General features: G+C 45.0%; 2 protein-coding genes across 3 annotated transcripts in view; both read right to left on the reverse strand.

The window, feature by feature from the left end:
- Nucleotides 1–1,577: 1,577 nt before the first annotated feature.
- On the reverse strand, nucleotides 1,578–7,299 carry anp32e (acidic (leucine-rich) nuclear phosphoprotein 32 family, member E). 2 transcript variants are annotated; one of them, XM_020627162.3, is made up of 7 exons: nucleotides 7,118–7,297; nucleotides 5,696–5,845; nucleotides 5,456–5,578; nucleotides 2,515–2,674; nucleotides 2,303–2,433; nucleotides 2,162–2,228; nucleotides 1,578–2,069 (listed from the first exon to the last, which is right to left on the reverse strand). In XM_020627162.3, exons 1-7 carry the CDS (start codon nucleotides 7,169–7,171, stop codon nucleotides 1,999–2,001), a joined length of 756 nt encoding a protein of 251 aa, XP_020482818.1. In that variant the 5' UTR covers nucleotides 7,172–7,297; the 3' UTR covers nucleotides 1,578–1,998. The 2 variants fall into 2 exon arrangements, with proteins under 2 accessions (XP_020482818.1, XP_065808355.1); XM_065952283.1 differs by having other exon boundaries at nucleotides 2,303–2,674; nucleotides 7,118–7,299.
- Nucleotides 7,300–7,960: 661 nt separating this feature from the next.
- LOC109977442 (mothers against decapentaplegic homolog 4-like) overlaps nucleotides 7,961–12,269 on the reverse strand; it is a 5,575-nt gene continuing 1,266 nt past the window's right edge. Inside the window, exons 3-9 of the mRNA XM_020627163.3 lie at nucleotides 11,918–12,169; nucleotides 10,780–10,902; nucleotides 10,649–10,702; nucleotides 10,382–10,565; nucleotides 10,123–10,291; nucleotides 9,421–9,559; nucleotides 7,961–9,240 (exon numbers count right to left, since the gene is read on the reverse strand). Of these exons, the coding sequence (XP_020482819.3) occupies nucleotides 9,035–9,240; nucleotides 9,421–9,559; nucleotides 10,123–10,291; nucleotides 10,382–10,565; nucleotides 10,649–10,702; nucleotides 10,780–10,902; nucleotides 11,918–12,169 (1,127 nt within the window). The 3' untranslated portion in view covers nucleotides 7,961–9,034. The remainder of the gene's footprint in view (nucleotides 9,241–9,420; nucleotides 9,560–10,122; nucleotides 10,292–10,381; nucleotides 10,566–10,648; nucleotides 10,703–10,779; nucleotides 10,903–11,917; nucleotides 12,170–12,269) is intronic.

Genomic DNA, 12,269 nt, shown 5'->3' on the forward strand with positions numbered 1-12,269 from the left:
TCGGGAGCGTTGCGGTCCTGGAGTGCAGGCCTGCTGGTGGTACCTACAGTCTCTAAGTGTACTATGGGGGGTAAAGCCTTCAGTTATCGGGCTCCTCTCTTCTGGAACCGCCTTCCAGCCGGGGTCCGGGACGCAGACACAGTCTGTATTTTTAAGAATAGACTTAAAACTTTCCTTTTTGATAAATCTTATAGTTAGTGCTGGTGCTGGTGTAGACCAGCTCTTAGTTATGCTGCTATAGGCTTAGACTACCGGGGGAACTGGCACCTTGAGCTCCTCTCTCTCTCTGTGCATATACAGTACATCATATTACTGCATGTATCTATCTGTAAATCTCAGTCACTAACCACCTACTTTCCTGGGAGCTCTTGAGCTCTCTTAGGCTCCTCAAGATCGTTGGTTGACAGCCTACCAGAACAACCCCTACCCCACCCCTACCCCCTCCCCACCGGATCGTTGGTTGACGGCCTGCCAGAACAACCCCCCTCCCCCCCACCGGATTGTTGATGGACAGTCTGCCTCCCCCCACCGCCTTGCTCCCTATCCCTCTTCCTGCATCTTATCCCATCTCTCCCCCTATCCCTTTCCAACCCCGGCACAGCCTGTGAAGGCTGTTTCGTCATGAGCCGGGGATCCGGCCGAAGATTTCTGCCTTTTAATAAGACAGTTTTTTCTTACCACTGTAACTTTTGCTGTTTTGCTAAAGTGCTCACGATGGATAGGCCGGGTCTTTGTAATATAGCAATAAGTAAGGTCTTTTACCTGCTCTTTTGTAATGTTAACAGACAATAAGTAAGGTCTTTTACCTGCTCTTTTGTAATGTTAACAGACAAAGAGTAAGGTCTTTTACCTGCTTTTTGTAAAGTGTCTTGAGATAACACTTGTTATGAGTTGACGCTATACAAATAAATTAAATTGAATTGAACAGGAAACAGAGAGAACATCCAGGTTCTCAGCTGCAGGGGGCGGGGCCATCTTCAGTGGGGGGCAGGAATAAAAATGGCATCAAATGGTCGAAGAAGTTTGTTTTGTTTCTTTGTTCTTTGGAAACGTCTTCAGGTCCAAAGTGAACAACAATGAATATAATCTGATAAAGATGTCAGGACTTGTGTCGGCTCGTTGAATTTGATAAAAAGGATTTTCACAATAAAACAATACAAATAAAAACTATAAAGAATGTTTTCATTTCTGAACTGTGAGCACTTTATTATAATTTATTGACTTTATAAATGGTTTTATATTCTTTAATGTTTTTTAAACACATTTATGTCTTTTATTTGATCAGATTTTAATGTTTGGGTCACATTAAGATCATCTGATGGAAAAGTTTGAAATATTTCTCTGAAACAGATTCAAACAGCTGTAAGAGCTGACCTGCAGCACCACCATGTGGTCAGACAGAGAACATGTCACACTCATTAAACTCAATTCATTTCATCTTTTCTCTCAAAATCTCAAGTTTCACTTTTATCCTTTAAACTGTTCGTGTCATAAAAACTGATTTTGGTTTCAGTGAACACACACACACTAACGGGCCGTAGTGACCTCATCACTGCTGATGGATTGAGCACAGAGTCTTTTCTGTTTCAGGTTTGATTTTATTGAAAAACGTTTTTGCGCTCAGCCTCACGTCACACAGGAATAAAAAAATAAAATTAAAGTTTCAAACAGACGACAAACAGAGACTACAGAGACCGCTTCTATTTACAGACCAGGACCACAGAGACCGGGATCGGGACCACAGAGACCGTGGAGAGCCGCAGACTGACAGGTCACCTGACTTCATGTTGGTTTGTTTGTTCATTAAAAACATTACGGGGTGTCGAGGACTTCTATTGTTGTTGCCGTGGTAACAAAGAGGACGTTTGAAATCCTGACATGATGATAAAAATCTGATTAAACTCATCATCAGTGTGTGTCTGTCAATCTGCAGCTTGATGGGGGGGGGGGGGGGGTCTGTGGGGCGTTCAGGTGTTTCAGTGTGTGAAGGTGATGGGATTATTCATCGTCGTCGTCGTCAGCTTCATCCTCGGCTTCTCTCTTCCTCTTCTCCCCTCGAACATCAGCGTCTGAACGCAACAATCAGAGAAACAGGAGAGCGTTGATCACAGACAACCTTTGACCTACTGCTGACAGTTCAGAATATAAAGTGAAGACAAACCTCCATCTTCCTCGTCCTCCTCTTCCTCGTCGTCCTCCTCCACATAGTCTCCATCGTCTTCCTCGTCCTGACACGAGAACAAACCTGTCAGCATCAACATCAAACGTGTCGTCTCCCCCCGGCGGCGTGCGTCACACTCACCTGGATCCCGTCCTTCATCAGGTATGACAGGCCCACCTCCTCCTCCTCCTCGCCCTCAGAGTCCTCATCATCAACCTCGTCCTCTTCATCATCATCGTCGTCGTCGTCGTCATGGGGACCGGCTTCATCGTCTGCAACAAGATAAAGAGATACTGTCTGTAATGTAACGTTCAGGGTCCTCAGTAAATCACAGTGTCTCGCTCTGTACTCACCGTTGTCGCCCTCAGAGTCGGGGACCTCGTTGTCCTCCTCGTCGTATCCGTCCAGGTACGTGAGGTGAGGCAGCAGCTCGAACACGTTCTCTCTGTAGTCGTCCAGCGAGGACACCTCACAGCTGTACAGGTCCAGACTCTTCAGGTTCTTCAGGTTCTGCTGCAGGACGAGAGACCACACACACAATCAGACACACAGAGACAGACACACACACACACACACACACACACACACACAGAGACAGACACACACAATCAGAGACACAGAGACACACACACACAATCAGACACACACACACAATCAGACACACAGAGACACACAGAGACACACACAGACACACACAGAGACAGACACACACAATCAGACACACAGACACACACAGACACACAGAGACACACAGAGACAGACACACACACACACACACACACACACACACACACACACAGAGACAGACACACACAATCAGACACACAGAGACACACACACACAATCAGACACACAGAGACACACACAGACACACAGAGACACACAGAGACACACACACACACACACAATCAGACACACAGAGACACAGACACACAGAGACAGACACACACAGAGAGACACGCAGAGAGACACGCAGAGAGACCACACACACAATCAGACACACACACGCAGAGAGATACACACAAAGAGACACACACAGAGAGACACGCAGAGATACACACAGAGAGATACACACAAAGAGACACACAAAGAGACACACACAGAGACACGCAGACACACACAGAGACACGCAGACACACACAGAGAGACACACACAAAGAGACACGCAGACACACACAGAGACACGCAGACACACACAGAGAGACACACAGAGAGACCACACACACAATCAGACAGAGAGACACACGCAGAGACACACACGCAGAGACACACACGCAGAGACACACACGCAGAGAGACACACACACACACACACACACACACACACGTGATGGTACACACATGTGGCTATTTCTATGCTGATTATCAGTTGTAGTCCAGACTGCCTGTTAGCTTAATGACTGATCTGTTAGCAGCTGACTGACATGGAGCTCTGCTGCTGTGAGGAACAGCTGAGATCACTACTGATCCAACCAGGGCTTGACCCTCCGGCCCACTAGTTTTCAAAGGTCGCAGGCCCAGGAACATCACTTTAGAAAAATAACAGTCACCAATTTACTCTTGAACCATTCTGATTCAAAAGTCAATTAAGACTTTTATTTAATGAATTGAGCTCTAATTATAAACACATTGTGTATTTTTCTTATATTTATGTGCTCATGTTTATTCACCATGCTGATAACTGTAAGAGTCTACTTAATCTGATATTACCGTATTGGTCCGAATATAAGACAGACTTTTTCACCATCGAAATAGGTCCGAAAAAGTCGGGTCGTCTTATATTCGGGGTCTAGTATTCAGAGCGCAGATCTAATTGTTCGCCTGTCCCTTTAAATGTCAACACACATGACGCGCTCTGGGAGGAGCAGGGGAGTGATGACAGTGAGAGAGAACACAGCGGGGCGGAGGACGTGTGTGAGGAATAGGAGACATCGGAGGAGAAGTTTGGCGAGCTTTAGTTTAGTTAAAGATGTGGCCTGTATTTTCTCTCTTACTTAAAAATGTTGATAATATTGCTTGATTTTAATGTTGAATCATACTGTACAGATTTTGACTTTGTGAAAAACTTTGTTTTAAAAAGTGCCGTAGCATATAACGATAAATAGGCCTACGTTTATTATTGTTATCATTATTACAACAACAGGTGTTTAATTCAATGTGTTTTTAATATTGGGGAGCGATGAGAGCGAGAGTGAACACAGCGGGGCAGAGTGTGTGTGTGTGTGTGTGAGGAATAGAGAGGAGACATCGGAGGAGAAGTTTGGAGAGTTTTAGTTTAGCGGTAGTTTAGTTAAAAACGTTGCCTGTATTTCTTCTGTTATTTCAAAATGTTAAAAACATGTTGATAATATTGTTTGATTGTTAATCGATTTTAATGTTGAATCATACTGTACATAGTTCGCCCCCTTGTGAAACACTTTGTTTTGAAAAGTGCCGTAGGCCTATACCGATAAATACGGTATGTTAATTATTATTATAATTATTAATACAACAGGTGTTTAATTCAATGTGTTTTTAATATTGTTATTTTCAAATAAAATGAAGTTCTTTAAAAAAAAGTTCTTTACAAAAACAAGATCTGGTCTGCAAATCTTTTTTTTCTAAATATGAGTGTTGAAAAACGGGGGTCGTCTTATATTCGGACCAATACGGTAATATGAGGCTGTGATAGATCTGGAATCTCTCCTTCTTTCTTCTCTGTGAGAGACTCTTCATCTTTAGATCTTTACTTTAGGAGCTCTCTTAAGGGCTAAGATACTTTGTGAATAACTTTGATCTTTACCAGGATCTAGTCTTTAACGTGTTCCAGCTCCTCCAGCTGTCTGTCACTGTGGATCAAACTTTTCTCCGTTCTGTTTTTGCCCTGCTGTCACTCTCAACTCTTACAGGGATTTCTATTCTTTGAATTCTGATTTAAGCTCGACTGTTGTCGGGATCTGATGGTTTTAAAACCGTTTTACCAAACGTGGGTTTTAGTAGAGAAAACAGAACGTGTTACTGTCTGTTTTATTTTTCAGGCAGTATTTGAACTGACCTGAGCGGGCCAGCTGAACATGCAATCAGCTGGACTCTGTCAATCATTCAACCGGGCCAGCAGGACACTTATAATGTCGAGCCCTGATCCACTCTCTGTTCTGGTTGCTGTGTTGATTTTGTTCTCGCTGGTAACGAACCGCAACAGGGTGCGACTGGAAGCGAGCAGAGACCTCCTCTTCATCTCAGCTCGCTGGTTTCACCTTCAAACTTCACCTCTACCTGACTGACTCGTCTCACCTGCTCAGAGGGTCAAACTCACCAGAACCTCCACGCTGCTCATCTCTTTGATCTTGTTCCCGCTCAGGTTCAGGTACGTCAGATTGGGACATTTCTCTGCCAGCGTGTCCAGACCGCCTGAGATGATGTTATCACTCACCTCCAGCTACACACACACACACACACACACGTCAGGTTAAACAGGTACAGACGTCGGCACACCTGTCACTTTCAGACAGAAATAACCTGTTGCATTGTGGGAAATAGTAATGGTAGGACAGACCTTGCGTAGTTTTGGCAGAGAAGGAAGTTTGGAGAGCGAGCTGAGGCCGATGTTCACCATACTGAGGATCTCCAGCTCCGTGTACTCGTCTGTCAGACCCTCCACCTCGCCGTCAGCTGACTGACAGTTATCCACCACCAGCTCCACCACCTACACACACACACACACACACACACACTATTAGTGTCACAGCAGGAGCTCCAGAAACAGAAACAGACTCAGATACACTTTAGACAACGTTAATATGCATCGTCCGTATTCCACACATTTATCACCTGGACTAGTCATCTAATACTCTGTTAAAAACGTTGAAAAGTGAGCTTCACCTGTATAAAAAAAATAAATATATATATATATATATATATATATATATTTATATATACACACTATTAAAGAGTAACTAAACCCTAAAACAACTTTTGTCAACTGTAAACCTCTGGCTTTAGTATTATGTAGTGTTATGGATCAACAACCGTCCAACAACAGGAAGTACCGCCCCCTGTATGTAGTGATACATCTCACTTAATAAACACTCTTTGATGAGTGACAGAAACACACACACACACACAAACAGCTGTTAGTGTGGATCTCACGTTAGGAACACAGCACGACCCTCCACGTTCACGTCGTAATAACTTTTATTAGAAACGGAGGGAAACTCAGGTGACTCTTCACCAGACTCCTCTGAGAAGATTCATTTCAGTCTCCATCTTTTAGCTTTAATCCGTGTTCCTCTAGGACATTCAAAAACCCACCACACACACCAACCCTCATGTTAAATCACTCAGAGTGAAACATCTTTACAGTCGTAAATTACATCATGAAAACACGGCGGAGTGGGCGGGAACAGCAAAGAGAATCGCTATTAAAAGTGATATCTAATCAAAATGACGGACTGCTGGTTGACATAATGTGAGCCGAACTGACTAGAAGCACCTGAACAGGTGTTTTATTACTTCAAAGTCACTGTATCAATGGACAGCTTTGACCGGTAACTAAGTTAGTTCATAATGCCGGGATGTGATAACGGAGTCCGGCATTACGCGCCATTAAAAACCAGCATCATGGATAACTGTTTCACACTGAAGGTTAAAATGGAAGCCTAAACGGCCGACGGTGGAGCGGGAGGGTTTCATTTAAAAAACAACAACCGGATACCAACAAAGGCACAAGAAGGTTGTTTTTTTTCTTAGTACCACCAGGTACCATCACCGACACTTCGCCGGTAATCCGTAGCACCGGGCGATCATGAGGGCTGGATGCGCGCCAGCTTCGTCTGTTAGCCTGTTAGCTCGATGCTAACGGAAGGAGCGCAGGGCTTCTCCCGCCGCTGCCGGAGGAGAGTCCTCCGTGTCGGACCGGAGGTCTCTCCTCCGTGTCGGACCGGAGGAAATAAACAAATAAATAATTGAAGTTACACACCTCAGCGGGGTTCCTGTTCCTCAGCTCCTGGCTGACTCTCTTCTTCATGTCCATGTCGGAGCCCGAGTGTAGAAAACAAAGTATAACAAAGGAAAACAGAAAATAAAACTCTGTCTGTGTCTTCCTGCTCTACCACACAGTCACTAAACCTCCATCTTCTTTCGCGCCCGACCTACACTGCATAACCACGCCCCGTTTGTGATGATTATTCATATCTCTGATGATACTGGCTTCCTATTGGTCAAAAGACGAGGCACTCATAAAGCCCCTCCCCGAATATATCATTATTCCACGAGCCTTATTACGATTGGTTCGGCGCTACTTCGACGTAACCAATAGGAAGGCGAACATGAAACATTTAAACTGTTCATGCCGCCTCTCTTTGTCCTTATTGGCGCCTTATGAAAGCTTCGAGTTTTCAACAACAACAAAATACTGTCAGTGTGTTCACATACGTTTTAATCACAAGTAACTAATCTAATTATTAATGATCTCAGATTGTTTGTACGAATAAAGATGTTTGACGTGGCGTTTAAAATAAACTTCATTTTAAGCTGCTTGATAAACATTTGAAAAAACAAGTAGATTAAATATCAAGGCTTCATTTAAAATAAAAAAGTACTCGAAAGGTAGGAATACAAAAGTGGAAAATATTCAATTGTTAAAGAAAACAAATACAAAGAAACATGTTTAGACTATGGAGGCCCTTAGAGGACAAACATCCAGACAGTTTATTTTATTCTGTTGTAATAATGAGTATCAGTGTTCAGGTGTTCAGTGAATAAAGAGTTATCACAGACTGAGCTGCTCATTGAGCCTCAAACATCAAGAAAAATAATCTCAGAGGAAGAAATAAAGTTTTATTTTGAAGAAACTGCAGATTTACATTATAGACTCTTTCAGTATAAAAGCATTAAAAAAATATGATAAAAAAAGGTGAAAGAAATAAAGGTTGACAGAGCGTAACAGGATATGATGTTATCAAGAGTAAGAGACGAGTCTTTGGCAGATAATCAAAGAAAATAAATAATTAAAGCCTTTATGTTGAAGGAGCATTCCCACAGAAAACAGACAGGAACAGGAAGTAAGTCGGTGTGTCAAGTAATATTTACAGTCGATGGTGTCAAGACAGAACAGGTGTACAGGTGCAGGAGGAGGACCTTTCTGAAACCACTCCACACACACTTCCACAGTTTGAGAACGGCCCACAGAGCTTTTATCAGGTGACAGGTTCTGCTGTCCTCAGGGTGTGTTTAAAGCTGGACATCGTCACCATGGCAACAGAAAGAGACAGACAGGTCAGTTATGTGTCATGAAGGAGGGACTCCACAGAGATGAATGGGACTGAGATCCAGGTGAGAGAGGAGGACTGTGTTCGCCCTGGGTTTTACCTGACAGGCTGCATCAACTATTTTCATTCAACACCTGAGAGGAAGCACGAAGCTGCAGCAAAAGGAAGGACTTCCTGTAAAGTTTCTCTTTAAAGGTGAGAATGTTGTGGTAGCGAGGACATCATGAGAAGTTATGAAAACAGGAAGAGGTCTTCAGGTTTGTTTCTTTAATGACTGAAAAACGATGAAACGAGACACCAGATGAAATATTGATTTTATTTTCAGGTTTTCTGTGAACTCAACCTTTACTCTGAAACTGCTGGTTTCTATGGAAACACACATGAATGACAGGAGGAATGTGATGCTGTGATTGGCTGATTGTCTGAAGTGTTTCTAAAGTGACCAATGATTTTCACACCTGTGTGAGGGAGGACGGAATGGGCGGAGCTTATGAATCAGGTGGTGTCAGGTAGAAAGTTAAGGTGATGCTGTCTCAAAAGGTACGTTTATATCCTCTGCTACCATTGGCTCTCCTGTGAGCTAAGCCCCACCCACCTTGCAGAGAACACACACCTGTAGCAGAGGGTCAGAGTGTGTGTTCCCGTGGCGGCAGTGTGTGCAGCACCTGGTCGAGAAGCTGCAGCGCTCGGTGCAGGTGAACCTCCAGCCAGCAGGGGGTGTCCTTGATGCTCTGACGCGGGTAATCACAGCCCCACCCTTTAACGAAGCTCAGACGGATGATACACAACCTGCGCAGGTCGTCCACTCCTAGACCTGCAGTCGAGCAAACACCTGCAGAGACAGGAAGTCACGACCATGTCACCTGGTCTTAAAGGTAGGAACAACTTCAGATTAATAAACAGAGTTCTGATCCAAAACGTTCTGTTTTTCTTCCCTGAATTAATGTGAGTGAGAGCTGAGAGACATACAGGTGATACACCTACAGGTGATACACATACAGGTGATACTCACTGACAGCAGGTGCGATCCCACCCACACTGTTCGGCCCAGGAATTGCACCGGCAACCGCCGCCGCCTGAGTGACGACTGCTGCCTGAGCCGCTGCCGCCTGCTGCTGCATCTGTCTGTGACACTGCCGCAGGTCGAACACCTACAGAGACAGACAGGTGAGAGACAGACAGGTGAGAGAGACAAACAGATTAAAGACAGACAGGTGAGAGACAGACAGGTGAGACACAGACGGGTGAGAGACAGACAGATTAGAGACATAATCTGTCGCCATATCAGCCATATCAGCTTTCTCCATAGAGCCTGTTAGCATAGCTTCAAAGCAATATGGCGGACGTTAAGTTTCGATTCTGGGAGTGAGTTTCCACCCACTGATCTGTGATTGGTCTTCAGTGGTCAAAAATATGAGGAACTAGCGTTGTAGTTTGCGTTGTACTTCCAGTGACGCAAAAATGGGCATTTTGCGTCACTGAAGGCTCCTTTTCAGACTCAGAAATACAAAGATTTACTGCTCAGGGGAAAATGAGGGCAGGATGCACAACCATTAATAAAAAAATAATTTCCTGATCTTTAACTGACAGAGATAAAAGTATTTTAAGGGGCTGTCAAGTGGACTCTTTTGTCTAAGCATTTGTAGTATCTTTTTCATTTGTTATATTTTTGAATACATATGAACAACAGAGTGTCGTCTGCATACTGACTCACCTTGATATAAGCTCCGGGGTAGATCTTATGAACCCCGTCTCCCGGCACTCGACCCGCCTCACGGTCCAGGTAGAAGCTCTGCACAAACACTGAGTGGTCGCTAAGGCAACGCATCCAGATGTCCCCCTCCCCCCGACACTCGAGCTGAACCCCCCGACCGATGTGGAGCCTGCAGGAAAAGAATATGCAGAAGAAGAATGAGTTGATGAAGTGAATAAAAAGAGACAGACTGCTGCAGTTCAGACGATCGACTGGTGACCTGGCGCGGTGGCTGGTGGCGGTGCGGTGGACGTTGCTCAGCTGTCCCAAACAGAATCTGTCCCCTCCTGAAGGATCCACATAACCGTCCACCGTCACCTGAGGACAGCTGGACGGGACCTTAAACATCTCTCCCACCTGAACATCCAACTCAAAGTACGAGATGGAGCACCAGAACTCTGGACCTGAGAGACAGACAAGACAGCGTGAGACAGTCCAGCACAGTCAGGGGGGACCACCTGAGGAGGGGTTTGGACAGGTGTGGTACCTGGATGGTTGGAGACGGGTTGTGGATAGGGAGCAGTGCTGTGGTGTTGAGACCCTGCAGGACAAACGACTCAGTCACATTGAAAGACAGAACTGACAGTAACGGTATTTGAAGGTCACATGATGTCATACAGAAGTGAGTGTTGGGGGCGTGGTGATGTTGGGGATGATGCAATGGCTGATGCTGGTGGCTCCTCCCATTCTGATGAGGTCCTGCTGGGCTGTAGGGGGCGGGGCCATTAGCTGGCCAGGTGGCTGCAGAGACAAACAGGATAGAACCAGACACACCTTCAGCTTTATGTTCAACACTTGTTACAACTTCAGTTGCATCCTCTGATACTACATTTCACTTATCAGACTCTTTTATCCAAAGCGACGTACATCAGAGAGTAAGAACAACACAAGCAAGGATCTAGAAAAAAGGGAACAATGTCAGTAAGAGCAAACGATCAGCTTTGAGTCTGATTGGACACACAGGTGCTGACAGGAAGTGACCAGAGGCAAAGCACAACATTGAGGGCAGTTCTTGAGAGCTCTAATCAGTATAGAAACCATCTTATAAGTCGTCGTTATCAAACAAAAACCATCGTCATTACCATCATCATCATCAATAATATGGAGACCATCATCATTAAGTTAGTAGGTATTCATGAAAGAGCTGGGTCTTTAGCTTTTTCTTAAAGGTGCAGAGGGACTGATTCTTATAGATCACTCGTTCTATTTCTTCTTGATTTAAATATGGCTCCTTCTTCTTCATTGGTTCTCTATAACTCTTCTACCATAGTGGTCCTAATAGAAGACTCCGCCCCTTTCCAAGCACTCACCATGCAGTGCTCCCTGCTGTACTGAGCGCTGATGTTTTTACACTTCTTCATATTCATCCCTGCGTCAGATGGACAACCTTTAAACTTCTGTTGCTTCAGACGATCTCTAACTGAGATGCAGAATTCAGGATGAGTTGTTACACTATAAAGTTCGGGTTTTCTTACAGTTTGATAAATTGCATCGCCGTGTAGCCCAGCTTCTCTGCCTGCCCTCCTGTCGGTCTCTCCTGAAAGTATCTGAGCTGACCTACATCTCCGGTGGCAAAAACATTCACTAAGTACTTCATACAACCCTCAAAAATGTGGAACTGTCTCTTTAAAAAGTGTCACTAGTGATATTAACTGTGTTAACGTCTCTCTCTCTGATGAGTCTTCTTCTACTCTATCTCTGTTTCTGCTGCTGCTCAGTCACATGACCTCAGGTGAGCACAGGTCAGGGTCAGTACCAGGTCTGGGGGGGCTGCTGTACTCGGGGCTCAGTGGGTGAGGGGAGGTGGGTGTTGGAGGGTGAGGAGGCTGGGGGGTGTGAGGGGGGTTCGGGTGAGGTGGGGAGGCGTGGCTTCCGTGGTTCTGAGGAGAGGTGATCTGAAGTAGGCCTGAGCCATTGCTCCTGACTCCGCCCCCAGCCCCGCCCCCTGCTCTGCTGCAGCCTGCGGCGCCCCCTGCTGGTAGAGCTGCAGCCTGCATGGAGCTGCTTCCTGCAGGAGAAACAGCATGAAGACATTAAGACCTTTCATCTGACAGAGGGAGTGATGATCCTCTCCTCTCTTTGTTTACATCATGAATAAGTCAACCTGC

The sequence above is a fragment of the Labrus bergylta genome, unplaced genomic scaffold, assembly GCF_963930695.1.
Source record: "Labrus bergylta unplaced genomic scaffold, fLabBer1.1 SCAFFOLD_209, whole genome shotgun sequence".
Lineage (NCBI taxonomy): Eukaryota > Metazoa > Chordata > Actinopteri > Labriformes > Labridae > Labrus > Labrus bergylta.

Coding starts and splice junctions, on each gene's coding strand:
- anp32e (XM_065952283.1), bottom strand. CDS start 7,171: ATGGACATGAAGAAGAGAGTCAGCCAGGAGCTGAGGAACAGGAACCCC. Junction 5,579..5,695: donor CTCTGCCAAAACTACGCAAG/GTCTGTCCTACC, acceptor GTGTGTGTGTAG/CTGGAGGTGAGTGATAACAT. Junction 2,070..2,161: donor GGAGGACGAGGAAGATGGAG/GTTTGTCTTCAC, acceptor TGTTGCGTTCAG/ACGCTGATGTTCGAGGGGAG.